The sequence below is a fragment of the Ursus maritimus genome, unplaced genomic scaffold, assembly GCF_017311325.1.
Source record: "Ursus maritimus isolate PB19 unplaced genomic scaffold, ASM1731132v1 scaffold_15, whole genome shotgun sequence".
NCBI lineage: Eukaryota > Metazoa > Chordata > Mammalia > Carnivora > Ursidae > Ursus > Ursus maritimus.
In genome coordinates, this window is record NW_024423897.1 from 23,323,886 (window position 1) to 23,343,112 (window position 19,227).

The window sequence follows — 19,227 nt, forward strand, 5'->3', positions numbered from 1 at the left end:
TCCTAGCCATGTTTAAGTCTCAGTTACTTCCATGCTTGTTAATGCTCCCCCCCAGGCATGTGAGATGGTAAAAGTGGGAAAATCAGCCAGTTAAAAAAGGTTGAACAGTTTGAGGAAAGAATTAAAAGTGAATTAAAAGATGGAATTACTGTATCTAAAATTTCTTGGTATCACATCAGCATTACTTTGATTGCCATCCCTACAGCTAAAATTGTGGTCTTTTCTCAGTTATTTCATGTCTAAAACGGTTGTCAGTGTGGAGAAATCAGTGTAGTCTGTGTTTGTGTTTATAGTTGTAGGTATTCCATAGTGTCTGTTTATTTAAACCTGATTCTCCTCTTCCTTACACTAGCCAGATAGCATTGAATGTCTTGTCTTTAGTGAAAATGCCCTGAATCTCAAACCATTTCAGAGGTATTTCTGCAAGTTATAAATCCAGAGGATTATGGATAAAAATTCTGTGTTACTGGCCTTTTAAAATCTGAATTTTTTGCTTTTTATTTTTTAATTTTTATTTTTTTTAAGTAGGCTTCATGCCGAGCGTGGAGCCCACTGCGGGGCTTGAACTCATGACACTGAGATCAAGAGTTGGATGCGTAACTGGTTGAGCCACTCAGATGCCGCTGAATTTGTATTTCAAATGTGAAGTTGCAAGAGAAGAAAATAGATCGATGCTCTTAAATTTTTGATGGCAGGAGAAATCAAGTTTAGGTTATTAAATTCTAGGTACCTTGTATTCAAGTAAAATAGAGGCCACAAATCTAAGGAGCAATTATGGGCAAGAAAACTTCAGGAGAACGAGAGTTACACAGCAGTCTTGTTTATCAATAATTAATAGAAAACTAAGAGGTAATCCATTTTTAGTCCTGTGTCTAGTTCTCTTTCAAAAGGGCTGGAGATTTACCGTGAATCAGAATGTAGTTGAAAGTGTCTTGCATTGTTTTCGTAATGAATTCCGTTAATAAGATGGAGCTTAATAAGTACTGACAGTTTTAGGTCAGAGGTTACAGTTAGATGTCTGCAGCTTCCAGGAGTAATCAACTGAATGCAGTACCAGAAGGATTTGAGACTCAGGTATTTAAATTGAGAGTAGAGGGGTTCTGTTGTGGTTGAGCGTGCTCTTCTGTTAAAGTCTGGTAATTTAGGAGTTGGGGGGGTGGGGTGTGGCGGGGGTCAGCTAGATTGTACTAGACCAGATCTTATTTTCTACCCTCATAAAAAGGAACATAAAGATTGGATGATGATGGCTTGGCAAGTTTGAGAGACAGTGTCTTAAGAATGGAGGTGCTGTTATAGCACTGATTCAGTGCTCCTGATTTTTAGTTCAGTGAAGACTTTGACATTAATGACCTAAAGATGGGAAGATAAGCGGCACAGGAAGAAACACATGCCTGTTAAGAATATCACTTGTAAACTTTTATAATTATTGGGCTAATTTGAATCAAAGATGAGTAGATGCTTCCTGATGATTTCATACTTGAAATACAGAGTGGTTTTGTTTCCCTTGTTTTGTTTTCCTTGTGTGCCAAATCAAGCACTCCCCAGTTTGTTAGCGCCTCTAATCTGGCTTTTCATTCTTCAATTCAGCAAATGTTACTGAGCATTTCCTGGGGGTAAGGCATTGTGCTGGATGCTGGGAATACAGAGTTGTGAACAAGACAAATACAGTGGCTGCCCATGTTGTATTAGTCAGGATTCTTCAGAGAAACAGAACCAGTGGATGATTTATAGATAAACAGAGATTTATTATGAGGCATTGGCTTATACCTGTAGAGGCAAAGAAGTACCACAGATTGAGGTGTGCAAGCTGGAGGCCTAGGAAAACCAGTGGTGTAGTTTTGGTCCCAAGCGTGAAGGCCTGAGAACCATAGGCATGGATAACTGAGGGCAGAAGATGGATGTCCCAGCTCTAGCAGACAGTTTTCCCTTTCTCTGCTTTCTAGTTTTATTCCCTTTTGTTCTATTCAAGCCTTCCACTTTGGGGAAGGTGATCTTCTTTATTTTGCCATTCAAGTACTGATCTCGATTCAAATGCTAATCTCTGGAGACACCTTCACAGACAACCCCAAATAATGTTTGAGCAGCTATCCCAGCATCCCTTACCCCAGTCAGTTTGATAGATAAGATTAACCATCACACTTCTCAAACTGACAGTCTGAGGGGGGACCTTCATTAAACAAGTCTTCGTATTATTGTCCTAGTCATAGAAATGAAATACATTTGAGTGCTTTAATCTGAAGTGCATACTTACTATTTATTTATTTATTTGTGAGAGAGAGAGCACGCGCGATGTGTGCGCACGCACAGGCAGGGGGAGCAGCAGGGGAGAGGGAGAAGCAGGTTCCCCTCTGAGCTCAATCCCAGGACCCTGGGATCATGATCTGAGCCTAAGGCAGATGCTTAACCAGCTAAACCACCCAGGTGCCCTGAAGTGCATATTTGTGATGATTATACTAATTTATGGTTCTTGGAAGTCCTTAGGTCTCATTAGCATTACTTAAAATATTTCAGTCATCTATTGCTTTTCTAAGGTTTTTTTATTTTCATAAAGAGATTCTCAGGGAAAAGAAATCCCTAGTGTCAAATTTCTAACTATAACACTTTAAAAAAATTATTTATTTATTGGAGAGAGAGCTTGCAGAGCACTAGTAGGAGGGGAAGAGGGAGAGAATCTCAAGCAGTCTCTGCTGAGCACGGAGCCTCTGCTGAGCACGGAGCCCTGAGCATGGAACCCGAAGCGAGGCTCCATCTCACAACCCTCAGATCACAACCTGAGCCAAAACCAACTTTGGACCACTCAACTGACTGTGCCACCCAGCACCCCTCCAACCATGACACTTCTCATTGGTCACCATGTCATTGTCTCTTCCTTTGCCCACTCCCCGATTTCTGCATTGCATATTGATGCCAAGGCTAATCTTGAAATGTTGATTGAACTATATCATGTCCCCCACCACACTCTACTGATAGTTTGCCCAGTTATTTATAGAATTTAAAGCTCTTTAGCCTGGCTTTCAAGAGTCTATAATACTGCCCTGAATTACAAGCCTCCTCGACTTTACTCTTAATAGGAGCCTGGAATTTATTCTTGCCCCTGTCTAGCATGCCTTTGTCAGGATGTGACTGGTAATAGACCATTTTCACAAGGCTTCTTTGGATAAATTTAATTACTGTTGATCTTTTGGTTTTCTGAATTCTTTTAGCACTTTAGCGCTTTTCGTCAGCCCCAATGACTAGTGCATGTGTTATCTTACATTCTGCTTTTCATGTGTCTTAATTTTTTAACTAGGTTTATTTTGGATATGGGTTTAGAGGAAGGGAAATGAGAGCAAAGAGGTGGACCTTGCCTTCTCTTAGCATCTTCTTTAGAACTTAAGGTAGCTTTCTTATGCTTTAAGTAATGACAGTTACATAAATTTCAAACCCATTCTTCAACTTATGACTTCCTTGATTGGTCAGGCATTACTAGGTCTGAAAGCATTGATTTAAAACAAGTAAATGGAAAATGAGACCCTTGCACTTTTTTTTTTTTTTAACTTTCATCCATTAAATTACTTTCTTTTTCTGCCTGTTTTGAAACTTAGTAAGAGTAAGGTCCAAATCAGAGTTCTTTTCTTTAATCTCATAGATATTTGAGTACCTGCATTGTGTATGTACATTACTTTATCATTGTGTACTAGTATTACTAGCAACACCTATCATACTCAACATAAAAAAGGTCTAAAGCTAATACGTGGTTGGTTGGTTTCAGATTGTCTGCAGACTTACATGATCTCAGAGCATCAGGTTAGTGCTTGCTCATTATCCAGGTTCTATAAAGACATTTCAAACAAACAGTAAGGTCTGTCCTACTAGATGTAGAGACAGCACAAAGTGTCAGCACCTGGATATTGTATTGTCAAGGGGTTTGATTATGGATACAAGCAGTAGTCAGTGGCTATGGGAATTCTGTGAAATGGACCAGTGTGGAACAGGCTACTTAAGGAAGATTTCTTTGGTGTCTGGGTATTAGGACTTTGGGGTTGAAAGTAGAGAGTTAGAAGCTCATTTAGAATAGAAGTGGAAAACACGGAGGTGAGGGTAGGATTTGGATAAGTAGTAGACTGACTGTTCCTGGCTCCTGATCTGTGTGTACTAATGTCTGCATGAGTTAGATGGAACGCACAGATGGGGAGAGTGAGGTGTTAACTTTAGAGAAATAAGCTATATATTCCTTGAGACCAAAAGGAGGTATGAAAGATAGAAACACCTGTCACTTAGGTTTAAGGAGTTTTGGTACCAATCTCTATACAGCAGGAAGACCTAATTTAGAAATGCATGGTTTTTCTGTGGAGAAAAGTGGCTTTGAACATTTCTATTTTAGTTACTTTTTATGGACTGTTTATCTTTTTGATGTTGAGAATAGCAGATCTGTCTTAAACACTTACGCAAGTAAGGAAGAAAATGCCCAATGACTCGATTCTTTTCTTTAGCGTGTTTCTGAAATTCATCTAATTTTTTCCAGTTTCTAATTATTATGGGAGTATTCTGTTAAAGGCTTATTTTGCAGATGACTTCTCAGAAAGTTCTTTATGAAGTCGTGTGTAATGTGCATGGATAGGAAGTATGAATTTGTGCCTTTTACATTTCAGGTTTGTATTTGGGTTTAGATGGATGGTTGTAAAATTTGCTCAGCTGTTACAGTTTTCTTAGTGAGGCATCCAGTGGAAATCTGTCCCTGGAGAGATGACATTTGGTCTGAGGAGAGTTGATTTTTGCTTTCCTTTTTCACCTTTGACTTTTGGTGCCTTCTCACTGCCTTAGCTCTTCCTAGATTTGGTGGTTTTTGGCTTTTGTTTTGTTTTTGGTTTAAAAAGATGGTTTATTAAAAGCATGGCGACAGGACCCGTGGGCAGAAAGACCTGGTGCCTGGATTTGGTGTTCTTGTATAGAATATTTCTTTTTCTTTAAAACCTAGATAAATTAGGGGTGCCTGGGTGGCTCGGTCGTTGACCATCTGCCTGCAGCTCAGGTCATCATCCCTGGGTCCTGGGATTGAGCCGCACGTCGGGCTCCCATCTTGGCAGGAGGCCTGCTTCTCCCTCTCCCACTCCCCCCTGCTTGTGTTCCCTCCCTCTGTCCCTCTCTGTCAAATGAATGAATAAAAAATAAAAAAATAAAACCTAGATAAATTAGATGTATATCAAAAATCTGCTAATTTTAGTATTGGGCATTTATAATGGCAAGGGTTGATTTTGAAGTTCCTGAAAGCTCCCTAGCACAGAAGTACCTCTGCAGTTAAGAAAAATGTGGGGCGCCTGGGTGGCTGAGTTGTTGTTAAGCGTCTGCCTTTGGCTCAGGTCATGATCCCAGGGTCCTGGGATCGAGCCCTGCATCAGGGCTCCCTGCTCAGCGGGAAGCCTACTTCTCCCTCTTCTACTCCCCCTGCTTGTGTTCCCTCTCTCGCTGGCTCTCTCTCTGTCAAATAAATAAATAAAATCTTTAAAAAAAGAAGAAGGAAAATGCAAGAAAAAGAAAGTAAAAAAGGAAAGAACATTACCTATTTATTTTGTTCATCTTTTATCTTTTGATATTATTATTTGTTATATTTATCCATCCCTTCCTATGCCTACCTCCAGCCCCAAAAACCCACCACTGTGAGTCTTTCTTTCAAGTAAATGTTTGAATGAAGGTGAGAGGTGTTAATTCCTATTATAAGGAAAACAAAGGCTGGAAGAGAGAAAATAACAGCTGCTTTGTATACAGTTTAGGTACAGTAAGTTCTAGACCAACTCTGCCATTGGCATTTCTGTTTCTTAGGGTAGTGGGCAAGATCTCTGAAAGGTTAAGCAGAAATTTTTCCCATCAGGATACCTTTTTCTGCAAAGGGTGTGAAAATGGATTCCTTTTTGTGTGTTTGGTGGCAGTTATTTGTTGATCGTATTTGCAAAGTAGTTCTCAAGAACAGTTGGAACAGAAGTATAGGAAGGAGTAGGATTTTTTTTTTTTTTTTTTTTTTAAGATTTATTTATTTACTTCAGAGAGACAGAGTGAGCCTGAGCGGGCAGGGCAAAGGGATAGGGAGAATCTGAAGCAGACTCCACATGCTAAGTATGGAACCCGAAGCAGGGTCCATCTCAAAATCTTGAGATCAGGACCTGAGCTGAAACCAAGAGTCAGACGCTTAACCAACTTGACACCTAGGTGCCCCGAGGGTGAACTTTTTATACTAGTTCCTTGTTTTTTTTTTTTAATTTTTAAAAAGAATTTATTTATTTATTTGACAGAGACCACAAGCAGGGGGAGAGGCAGGCAGAGGAAGAGGGAAAAGCAGACTCCCTGAGCCCAACGTGGAGCTCAATCCCAGGACCCTGGGATCATGACCTGAGCTAACGGGAGGTGCTTAACCTACTGAGGCACCTAGGCACCCCTGTACTAGTTCCTTTTTAATCTTTTACTCTCATAACATGATTTTAGAGAGCATATTCCTTGTATCTGAATATGGGACCACCTATGTAGTAGTTAACTTTGCATTTCCTAGAAAAATACTAAGTTTTAACCCCACATACTCTTTTTTTTTTTTTAAAGATTTTATTTATTTGAGGGAGAAGGGAGAAGCACTGAGTGGGGAGCCCAGCGCAGGGTCTATTGCATGACCCCGAGATCATGACCTGAGTCACCCAGGCGCCCTACACACAGTCTAATTTTTTTTTTTTAAAGATTTTATTTATTAATTTAACAGAGAGAGACAGCCAGTGAGAGAGGGAACACAAGCAGGGGGAGTGGGAGAGGAAGAAGCAGGCGCATAGCGGAGGAGCCTGATGTGGGGCTCGATCCCATAATGCCAGGATCACGCCCTGAGCCAAAGGCAGATGCTTAACCGCTGTGCCACCCAGGCGTCCCCACACACTCAAATTTTAATCTTGATTTTCTTTTAAGTAATTGGCTTATCAACAAAACAACATACTAGAGCAAAATTTTAAAAAAGAAATAGCACTAAACAGTTTCCCACTGGACTAATGATTATTAATGCTTTTGCCACAGATTTTTTAAATCCTTTTTCCCTTTTCTGAATATTTTTAAAACATAAACTTGTCAAAAAGTGGTAAATCTTGTATCAGTTTTTGTTGAAGTTAACAAAGAAATTACTCCACTGGCTTTTAAAATAACTTTTTCTTTAAAAAAATTTTTATTGGCCAATTTTCTTATCAAGCAGAATCTAGATAAGTTTGAAATTTAAATGGTAGTGGTTATTTTTGGGGACGTACCCTTACCAGAATTTTAGGAACGTAGAAACTTGAAGTCATTTATTATAGTGATTCCCAATCCTTGGAATGTCTAAAATTAAAAGTTAGCTATTCTTGAGTTTGGCGGGGGGGTTAAATAGTATATTTACCCACAGTAATAAAACATTGGATCATTAAAACAGGGCTCCAATTAAAAGCACGTCATCTTTGTAGTAATATTGGTTACTTTTGGTAGTCAAATTAAGCAAAACTGTGACTCCTTTTTTAAAAAAAGAACAAGTAATTATCAATTAAGTACAAGTTGGTAGTAATAAAACTACAGGAGTTCTAATAAAAGGGATCTTTGCTTTCTAAGATTAGTATAGTCTCCTTCATTTCTTCAGTTAGGAAGTGTAATATCAGGTGAGATTAGGGAACTTGCCAGAGGTCATGGAATCAGTGGCAGATGGGTATAGAATTCAGATGCTCTGATAAGAGGAGTGTTAAGGTTACTGTGCAAGTTCTATTTTAATATGACAGTGGGACCACTTGACAGAAGAAACTCTCCTTACCCTTATTTTATGTTGGGCAGTGTATAGTCAGTCTGTGGATTCATCATCTGAATAGAGGAAGACTTAACCTTAAATAAAACCTAACTGGGGCACCTGGCTGGCTCAGTCAGTGGAGCATACCAGTCTTTTTTTTTTTTAAGATTTTATTTATGTGTCACAGAGTGAGGGAGCACAAATAGGCAGAGAGGGGGAGAAGCAGACTCCCCACTGAGCAAGGAGCCTGATGTGGGGCTCGACCCCAGTACCCTGGGATCATGACCTGAGCCTAAGGCAACCACTTAACTGACTGAGCCACCCAGGCGTCCCGAGCATACTGCTCTTGATCTTGGGGTTGTGAGTTCCAGCCCCATGTTGGGTGTAGAGATTACTTAAAATGTGGGTTAAAAAAAAAATGGTACATTTATTTATTTATTTATTTATTTATTTATTTATTTATCTATCTATCTTTAAAGATTTTCTTTATAAGTAATCTGTATACCCAGTGTGGGGCTCCAACTCATAACCCGGAGATCAAGAGTGGCATGCTCCAGTGACTGGTCAGCCAGGTGCCCCTATGGTAACTTTGAAAAATAAATAGATTAGGAAAACCATTTCATTATTAGAGCTTAAGAATTTTAGAAATTTAGTGATAATTAAGTGATAAAATAACCTTTTCATAAAGCTCTCCCTTTTCCCCTTTTATTCTGTTAGGTGGTATGGTCAGGAAAAAGACTACAATGTGCTAGTTATGGATCTTCTTGGACCCAGCCTTGAAGACCTCTTCAATTTCTGTTCAAGAAGGTTCACAATGAAAACTGTACTTATGTTAGCTGACCAGGTATGTGAAATTTTGATGAAAATAATAAATTGGGAATACTAATAATTCAGCTGTAATGTAAATTTTTATAAACCAGAGTATATATAATCCTGTGCTATGTAACCTTATGTTCAGCAAAAATTAAAAAAGTATAATAGTAGGTTGTACTCGTTCAAGTGTATTACTTTAATACGACTTAATACAGGTTTTCCTGTGGCATAGGACAGAAATGGATTATATTGGTTAACTCACCTGTAGTCTAGTTTTCAAGTTGTTCATCAGATGGAGTCTGTTTTAGTGAAGAATATAGCAGGTTTATTTATAAGATTTTTGAAGAAAGGGCTCAATATATAAACATGCTATGGGAGAGAATAACATTTTTAAAATTTTGATTGGATGTCAAAATAAAACGAGATGATACACTGGCATTTGAGGTAGAATTTTTTAAAGTATAAATTCAGAGGGTTAGAAAACTCTTCATTCTCTGTGATCAGCACCTGATATTCTAGTAAGATTAACATAAAAACTGGCTCAAGCAAATATTAGCAAATCACATTGTTTTATTTGTGGTACGTTAAGAGCTCAAACATTGAAGGTTAAGATCCTCCTAATATGTTTTAACTAACATGTGACTGAATCCTAATCAGAGTTCGTATTCTGTAGATTCTGTAACACATAGGTATTCGTAAGTGAACATTTACTCAGGGCCTTCTGCTTTACTAAGCACTGGAGGGTGCAAAGAAGAATAAGGACTCTAGTCCCTTTCCTCTAAGAATGTACAGTTTAGTAGAGAAAAATGAAAAAAATACGAGGTGCAAGGTTTTGTGATAGAAGTCTATATTGGGTACACTGGTAACAGAAAAAATGTAGTTCTGGGAAGGGGGTTGCAATAAAGCAGTGGTTTAAGGAGGTAGCAGGTAAGTCTTGGTGCTGTAGATGGTAACACTTGAAGGTAAGTAGTGTGTGCCATTTATTACCTTTTGCCACACCTTTTCCAATGAATCAATCCTGGTTTAATGATAGATATCACTTAGCCTAGGACAAATAAGTACATTAAGTGAGAGAAATGTTTTGTTTTTCTTCCTTTACTAAAGTACAAGTTGCTGCTATAACTAAAGGTGCTATTTGGACATCGTATACATCTACTTCCTTGAAAGTATAACCAGGTTAAGCTAGAGATTATAGATTTGGCTTCAGGAGACATTTGTCAAAGTTCAGAATCTGTATGGTAATATAAGCTCTAGGGAAAGTGGGGACAAATAAAAAATAGAATCCTGACACATACTACTGAGAAGAGCAAGAACATATGGGTAGAAAGATAAAGTTAGTCTCTGGATATTGAAAACATTTTCAGATACTTCTAAGTATCTTATAGAAAAGATAGACATATTTGATAATTTTGATAATTATAACTATTCAGGAAGTGATGGAAAAAAAAGTGATGCCATAGTAACGATGGTTTTTTAAAATTTGTTTACGTAACAAATGTAATAATTGTTACATGCAAAGAATTCTTAAAATCGATAAGAAAAGGACAAGCCAAAAGAATAATGGACAGAGTACAGATTGACAGTTCCAAAACAGTAAATGAGCAGACTTTTAAACTGTTAGTGAAGAAGTGAGGTCAGTACTTGTCATACTGGCAAAATTTAGAAGGAACTAATATAAGTTTGCTAATAGGAAAAAGAAAACTCTCATGTACTGTTGGAAAATGTATTGTTAGAGCCTATTTTTAAAGACAGTCTGGTGCCACCTATCAAAACGATAGCTGCTTCAACCCAGCCACTCTCCCTACAGTTGTATGGGGCTTATAGCCCATAAAAATAAAAATCACTGTAGGTAAGGATGCGTTTAATTTAAATATGTTAATAGCATTATTGTTTACAGTGGGAAAGTGTTGAGAACAGTGGGAATAATGGTTGGGGAAAACTGAATCTATACCATAGAAAATTTACAGCCGTTAAAAGGATTGCTAAGACCTATACCATTTACTTGGCAGAATTTCCAAGAAATTAAGAAAAGGTTGTTAGAATGACACATTTAACTAGTTAGATTTTGAATGTGATTACTTGTGTGGAAAGAAAACATGGGAGACTAAAATAAAACCCAGCATGTGTATGTCCCCATGTTTTATGTTTATGTTGTATGCTATTAACTTTCAGGAATGTTTAGTTAAAAAGAAGCAAACAAGAATGAAATGAATTAGGATGCTTTTATTCCAGTTTAAAACAGTAGCGGCTTATATCTTTCAATTGGTCAGTATTCCCATTCCCACTTATATGTGTGTCTTGAGTTGATGAGTGTGTGTAAATAAGAGCATGGAAATGGGTAATGCCAGGCTGTTGTAACACAGGTTACCTTGGGCAGAGAATTGGGTTTGGAAAGTTGATGATTTAGCTCTAACTGAAACAGTTCTAAATTTACTACTTTTGTAATTTAAAAATTATAAACACCAATTCTTCCTACCAGGTTAGATGTTGTTAGGTTTATAATCAATACTAGATCATGCCAAAGAATGGGGCGGGTTTATGCTTCAGTATCCATCAAACTAGACATAAATGGAGAGCCTGGTTGCCTTTTATATTTAATTTTGTCTAGCACTTGTCTTTGTGAACTCTCAATGAAGTTGTTAAAATATACCTGTGATCTTGAAAAATAATTGAGATGTTGAAATAATTGAGAAATAACTATGTTGCTTTCTTGTGTCACAATTCAAATTACATAATTGTCTCTCACCCCCTCCTTTTTCTTCCAGATGATCAGTAGAATTGAATATGTGCATACAAAGAATTTTATACACAGAGACATTAAGCCAGATAACTTCCTAATGGGTATTGGGCGTCACTGTAATAAGGTTAGTCAAATGTTTGCATGAAAGAGCAGAGTAAAAACTCCAAGAATTGCTTTGGTAAACTTTCAGTCTTTAAAAAGTCATAGGAAATTGTATTTGCTGTTGATGATTGCTTTAAAAGATTGTGCTAGAAGGACAATCAGCTAACTCTATTAACTTAGTAACTTGAAATAAATTTTCTCCCAACTTACCCAACCAAGGTTAATTATAGTATATGGAAATAGAAAATTCCCAAGGGCTTTATAATGAAATATAGTCATCTGTTATTTAATTATTAAACAGTTGTATCTGTTTTTCACCCATTCAGGTAGTAAAAAACCCCATGCACTTTTTTCCCTGAATGCTAAAATCAGATTTTAATCTTTGTCACTGAAGTGTGGGTTTTTGTAATATATGTACTTGTGCCAGCGTGGGAACCACTGACCCATCTGTCACCATGGCGTTAACATTTGCTGACTGAGCATGATCATAATGAAAATTCTTCAGTCCTTGGATTTGTGTATTCAAAAGGATAACTTTTGGGCCTGCTTCAAAAGTAGTTGACAGTTTCTTACTTGGGTGCCAAGTTGGGTGGTTTCTGCACCCCTCCTTCCCCTTTCAAAGGAAAATAAATAGTCAAGTGAAATGAACATTCATACAACAAAATTAGTATTCACTGGGGTCTCAGAATGGTTAACATACTATGGGGTGATTGGGTTTTAGATAGTGACGCATGACTGCAGTTAGAAACTAATTGTGTTGAAATTTTTTCTGCAATGATTAGTTTTATTGAGTGAATTGCTTTATTTATCGATTCAATGTTGAGCTCGGGCAGACAGGCAGCATTGGCAATGCACTAAGCATGTTATGATCTGATGATCTGATAGAAATTCTCAACTTCAGGACAACTTGGGGTTTTTTGGTTTTTGTGGTTTTTTTGTTTTGTTTTGTTTTTGGAAGGAAGATTCCCATTTGTTTAATTAAATCATTAGGAAATGTTTGGTGTTTTTAGGTCTGGCTATAAATGTTTACCTTTGTTTGCCTGTATGAATGCCAACTTGTAGCCATTACCATTAGAACTGGTGTTACTTGTTAATGCGTGAGACATTGATGTTGGTCTGACCAAGTTTTAGGAAATTAAAATTTTTTGTTGAAAGCTAAACTTCAAATAATGAAAGGTGTGTATATCTACATATAACTTACCTTGCCATTCCCAAATTGTATCTTTTTTTTTTTTAAATATTATATAGCTTCTCTCTCTGAAGCATCCAGGTTCTTAATTGTTATTGCAAAACCTGGTAATTTAATTGAAAAAAAAATTACTGGTCTTAATTCTTTGGGCAGTTTTGTCAGTTTGACCCTGATCTTTTGGCCATTTCCCAGCCCTCCTTCCCCATTTTCTTCCTGCCAAAGACCCATTATCCCCTTGCGATCTGTGTTCTGCATGTCGACATTGCAGTACATGGTTTTTGTCTTAAAATTAAATGAAGACCTAGATAATAGCTCTTTGCTCCCCCCCCCTTTAAAAATAGCTTGTTCATTACATAGTTGTGTTAGGATGTCCAGTTTGCCCTGTGATGAAACTTTTTTAGGATCTTGTGTCCTCTCTAGAGATAAAAAAAAAAAAAAAAAAAAACAAACAAAACTGTGGAGCTGCTTGCTGTTAATACAGTTCAGAGAGACCCTAGGGTAGAAGTGCAGTGTTTCACTTAAGATTCAAATTCTAAATGTTGTTCTTGAACATTTTAGATTAGTGTTTTGTTTATGTAGTTGGTTTTTAGTGTTTTCTTTCTGTATTGTAGTTTGAAAAAATGCCAGTTTTCTGAGACTGGATTCTTTGGTTAGCTTGCTCTAGTAGTTTTCTATTCATGGGGAAAAAAGAGTGGGGGGGCTTTTGAGGTTTTCTTTTTTCTTTTTTTTTTTTTTTTAAGTCAAATTTCTTACTTGGAAAATTGTTCTGAATTTGATATTTAGGAGTGACCACTCCAATCTTAGTGAATTTGTTCATCTCTTCCAGTAATCAGCCCTGCATGCTTATGAAAACCAATTTTGAGGTGACTAAATGCCTTCTACCTCTTCCTTACTGAAGATTTTTTTCCCCTGTACAGTCTTTCTTGGGGGAAGGGCAGATTGTGATACCAAATACTGCAGAGCCAAATTCCCCATTTTTGATTAAAAAATTGAAGAGCCAAATGTCACCATTGCTATCCCTGATTCAGGCAGTGACACAATATAGTGGCATTAAAAACTTGAGTATTTTCCAGAATTCAAATGTTCTTGAGCATGTGATTCTTATTTGGAAAACTGAGAAGCTACAGTGCTTGGTGGAAGAAGGATGGCATTTGGCTACCCTGTTCTTTCTCTAATGCCTCGGTGTTGCCTGTCTGCGCCGGCCATTGTTGCAATGTAAGCAATACTGTTTGATGCACTGCCACCCTCTATTGTCTGTTTAGTGTTTAGAATCTCCAGTGGGGAAGAGGAAAAGAAGCATGACTGTTAGTACTTCTCAGGACCCATCTTTCTCAGGATTAAACCAGGTCTGAAACTGTCTCCTATTCCAACCTCAATCCCAAATTCATGTGCTTTTCTTTTTTATTGTTTTATTTTGATTATTTTTGTTCTGTTTTAATTCTGGAGAATGTAGATCTTGCTCGAGCATCTCTTACGTTGGCATTATTCAGACATACTTGGCAAACATATAACATTACTAAGATGGTTTTTTTTTGTGGCTTTTGCTTAAAATTTGTAAAGTTTAGAGAAAATCTAAATGAAAACAGGATTATGTTTAGATCTCTAACATCCACATGAGGAAATGATATGTTGGTCGAGTATTGAAATTCTTTGTCTAATGGTAAACTTGAGATAGACTGTTTAGTTTTTAAAAATGTATTTGGAGTTGCAGAACTTAATGCATGAAATATATCTAAATTCAGTTGCATCAGTGCTGTATGATGAATATATTCTGCCTCAACTCTCTTCCCCTTCCCTAGTGAACTTCAGGTAAGTGTAGATCAGATTTGAGGTACAGTGTTTCTAGAATTGATTTTCCTCAGTCTGTGAATTCTCCAGCTTCAACCAAACGGCATGAGATGCTGAAAGAGCATTGTTTGCTCTGGTACTAGGAGACATTGCAGTCTAACAATATAACATTAACATTGAACGCACTTATCAATGACCAATTAATAACACATTAGACAAATTAAAGGATGCATAACCTGATGATTTAGTGTTTGGCAGGCTAAGTAAGTACCCCAGTAATTTTCTTAAAAAATTTTTTTGCGTAGGTGGAACTCTTCACATTTTCTTTTACTTTCATAGACGTTAGTGAGCTTCATTAAGCTCTTGAGCAAATAAATGAATCTTCATCATTCAATTTAGTATATACTGAAAAGGAAGTACTGGCATGAGTAATCAAGAGCGAAAAGTTGTATTTGGTGTATGAGCATACTTTGTAGTTTCAAAGTGTGTTCCATACTTTGTACCACATACATCATGTGGGTGATCATTTAATCTTTTCCATACTGCCCAGCAGTATTCCAGGTACTGTCTTCTGCTGTTAAATAGATTTCCGAAATTCAAGCTTACTAAAGAAATAACAGTTGTAACTGATTCTTAGTTGGGGGGTGGGGAGAGGGGTTGCTGGGTAATTAGGTACATTATCAAGCATCTAGTGCCCCAGTTTTGCTTATCCATTCATTCGCACATTTATATTTTGTAGCATAATCGTTTAATAATTTCCATAAAATTGATTTGTTTATTTTCTCTACATAAAGGTTAGCTGGGTTGTGAAGAAAAGTGATGTTGTGAATTTTTTTGGAAGGGCAGAGAGATGTGGCCCCTGGTTAAGAGAAAAATTGCTAGATACACTAAAAACTAAAATTAGTGATAGTGTTTCTGAGGAAAGTGCACCGCTGCTGGATGGAGTTACTACCCCAGTATGTCCCACATTAACTCATTCCCACATGCCTTTGAAGAACAGGCTGCATTCTGTGAAACAGGCACTGATTTTACATGGAACACAAGATACAGATCTTGTATCTGAAAAGCAGCTTGACCCACCAAAGAAATGAGACTTCTTTTTGCATGTGCAAACCTATAAAAAATACATTATCTTACGACTTACTGAATATTGACTTTTCCTTGGTTGGTTCTTCCTTTATATATTTACAGCTGTTTGGTTGTATCTTTGGTATCCTGTGGTGTCATGTAAACACTTCCATTATGTTTATATTTTTAAATTCAAAGCAGAGAGGGCTACTACAGAAGCTTGATAGATACCAGAAGATGAACTACCAAGAGATTTAGATTTTTTTTTTATTTTGAAAAATCTTCCTCTTCAGTTGTTTGCTCTTAAAATAAGGTAGCTTTGTTTAGCAGTGAAATTATCTTTCTTGACTCTCAGTTTTTATAAGAGAAAACTTAAGAGTTGATTTGTTTTGTAGTTTTTTGTTTTGATATTAAAGTTGGAGAGATTCGAGAAGTTCGTTTTTGTTTTCTTAAACTAATTTCATCCTTTAGAGTTGTGGAAGGAAAGAAGTCTTGTGAATACTGAGTTTTTATAAAATAAATCTTTTAAAAAGGTTGTGAGAAAATGTCTGGTTATTGAGTTGCAAATGGAGCTACTGAATGTAGACTTAGGAATGAAACTATCAGTTATAATCATGTCAGAGTTGTTCCTATCTTCTCCTCTATTTTGAAGTATTAAAAGAAGCAATCCCAGAAAATACCCTTTAAAAGAGGAGAGTCTGTGTCCTAATCACCTTTTATTTAAAACCCACATAATTCTTAGGGATGTTTTTAAAAATACTATGAAACTGGGTGTCCTTTTATGTTTGTTTTTGCCTTGTTTTCTTTTCAGTGTGACTCAAATTTTTGGTTTGCTTAACAGAAATGTATATTGCTCATTTTAATATTTGTATGCTGAGCCCATTTTCATATCAAGAGAAACTTAAGAGTGTGAGCTTTATTTCTCTTTGTGTTTTATAAGACTAACTTTCTCATAGACGTATAATAATGCAATTGCTGAGGAAGTGAATTTAATCTTACTAGAGAGCTCTCATGCAGTTGCATTTTACAAAAAATTTGATCTTCATTCTTTTATAGTAGACCATGTGAAAATAAGTATCTCGTTGTTACGTTGGTGACACAAGCTCAAACCTCTATGTCTTTCCCATCCCATGTCCAGTTAAGGCTAGGGTACAGTGCCTGCCTGGTAATAAGTGTTTTTCTTTTTCTTTTCTTTTTTTTCTTTTCTTTTCTTTCCTTTTTTTTTTTTTTTTTCTTAAGTACTCTCTATGCCCAACATGGGGCTCTAATTCACACCCTGAGTTTAAGAGTCTCATGCTCTTATGACTGAGCCAGCCCTGTACCCCTCGATAGAAGTGTTTTTCATCCTCCTAAGAGAGGCATTTGATCACATCTTTTCACCTAAATCAATCACTTTATTTATTCTTATACAGACTCTAGTAGACTAGGTGACAGGTTTCCTAGGACATCACAGATTATAAACAGGGCAGAAGGGACCCAAAGTCTACTTAATGGAAAGAAGAACTACAAAATGTAGGCATAACAGGGGAAAAAAAGTCTAGGGCTAAATGCTGTAAGGCCACATAGACCTGCCTTGTTCGATAATCTTTGTAAACATAACTTTAATAAGTGAATTTATGATCAAGACTAAAATTTGAAGATTATTTTGCTTTAGAAGGTAGGTAAATATGAACATATTTTGGGTTTTTTTCTTTTTTGATCAGAAACAGGTTTTTCCTTCTTTTAAGTGTTAATCTTGGAGAATAAACCTCACTTACTTTTAAAAATTAGCTGCATTATAGATGAATATCTTATTCCCTGTGACAGCACTAAACAGTATTTTGTTCTAAAATACTAGCCTGGATTTTAGTTAGCTCCTTTGAACTGCTATTTGTAAGTTATCTTGATATAAATAAATACTTAGTACTTTTTAAAGATTTTTGATCAACTTATTGTATTTCCCAGAAGTTTAACCTGATACATGGATAAATGTTAGTGGGAAGTAGTAGAATGTAATGCATGCTTTTTTAAAAAAATCCTCCTTTTTTGTTAATAAAAATCTTGGTTTTGTTGTCAATATCAAACTTTCAGAGTTATTTTATTTTAAATAATGAACATTTTGTTGGCATACTGAATGAAGAATGGCCTTTGTAAAATGGAAGAATTCCAGATAGTTTGTTTAGTTTTTGAAACCTCATGCTTGTTTACCAGCAGTAACAGGATGTCAGATTTCATCATGGCACACAGCACACTTGTCAACTCTTGCTATCAAGCATGTATATATTTCTCCACTACTTTTCTAAGGACAGGCTCCTGAGTGTATAGTAAACTGGGCCTGTGCAGTTGGTTCAGCTCACAAGGATCTACCACTCAAATGTATTTTTTTTTAACTTGTTTTATTGATGAGGACTAGTAGAAGCTTATTAGAGTGTTAAGTTTGTTCATGTTTTCTGCCTATGATACTTTATTTTGATATAATTGAACAAGATAGTAGAAATTCCATTTAATGAATAAAGAGCAGTTCAATTGAACAAGGTTGGAAACCTAATATCCCTTTATTTTCTTTTAAAGTTATTCCTTATTGATTTTGGTTTGGCCAAAAAGTACAGAGACAACAGGACAAGGCAACACATACCATACAGAGAAGATAAAAATCTCACTGGCACTGCCCGATATGCTAGCATCAATGCACATCTTGGTATTGAACAGAGGTGAGTTTGAAAAATGAATGTGTTTATCGGATCCATAGCAAGAGTCGCTAAAGGGTTTTTTATGATATATAAAGACGTCTCTTGGCTGAGAATTTGAAGGACACTTGTTAATCCTTTTACCTGTTGGCTAGTCAGTGCTGAGAAGCCAATTAAATGAGAGATCTTTTATTTTCTTTGTTGAAGGTTGTCTCTTGGGGAGAAAATACTGCATAATGGAAAGTTAGCATACATGCAGTTTTATCTTGATGTTTATTTTTTTGCAGCTGGAGACAGTACTTATTTTCTTAATGCTGATCTTGGACTTTTTATATTTTAGTAATTTAAGTTTTGGGGAAGAATGTATTAGTTATTTATTTTCACAAGGAAAATGGTGTCTGAGTCCTGATGGACCAAGAGGGGGTTGGTGGGCCATCTCATGTTCTACCCTTTCACTCCTACATGAATTTATAGGATCTGGATTGAGGTAAACATTGTCATGATCTTTTTGCTTTTTCTATTTCTTCTGTTTTCTATTTTTTTCTGGTTTTTCGTCTTCCGTCATCTTTTATCAGTCCGTTTTTGCTCCATAAAACAGGCATAGAAATGATAAATGATATGGTTTCAGGTTAGGGAACTTCAAGAGAAGAATTTTAAGCTTGGAAATGTTCAGTGTATGTGTGTATATATATTCGTATAGATGTTTAACTAGCTTTAACATGTTAATATATTTCAGCATCCCTCAAGTTCTTTTTTTTTTTTTTTTAAGATTTTATTTATTTGGCAGAGAGAGAGAGACAGCGAGAGAGGGAACACAAGCAAGGGGAGTGGAAAAGGAAGAAGCAGGCTCCCAGCAGGGCAGGGAGCCCGATGTGGAGCTTGATCCCAGGACCCTGGGATCATGACCTGAGCTGAAGGCAGACGCTTAATGACTGAGCCACCCAGGCACCCCCCCCAATCAAGTTCTTTTTTTATAAGCTTCTGCAAAACTTAAAAGTATCTTGCTACTTTGTTCTTCCATCTTCATTAACTTCATTTAGAAAGTTGTTGAGCTAAATCCTTTTTGCTCTTTAGAAATTAAATTGCAGGACTGTGTTGAATTTTATAATTT

At 36.6% G+C, this 19,227-nt stretch overlaps 1 protein-coding gene across 5 annotated transcripts in view; it reads left to right on the forward strand.

Annotated features, from left to right (window-relative positions):
* Positions 1-19,227, forward strand: part of CSNK1A1 (casein kinase 1 alpha 1) — a 47,715-nt gene that overhangs the window by 13,656 nt on the left and 14,832 nt on the right. For 4 of the 5 annotated variants that reach the window (XR_569088.2, XR_005834853.1, XM_040630427.1 and 1 more), the window contains exons 3-5: positions 8,468-8,594; positions 11,329-11,427; positions 18,001-18,140. Coding sequence is in view for 3 of the 5 variants with exons in the window: in XM_040630427.1 (XP_040486361.1) it covers positions 8,468-8,594; positions 11,329-11,427; positions 18,001-18,140 (366 nt within the window). In the remaining 2 variants the exon portion in view is untranslated. Of the gene's footprint in view, positions 1-8,467; positions 8,595-11,328; positions 11,428-13,856; positions 13,941-18,000; positions 18,141-19,227 lie in introns of all 5 variants that reach the window. The other variant, XM_008692525.2, reaches the window with a different exon arrangement.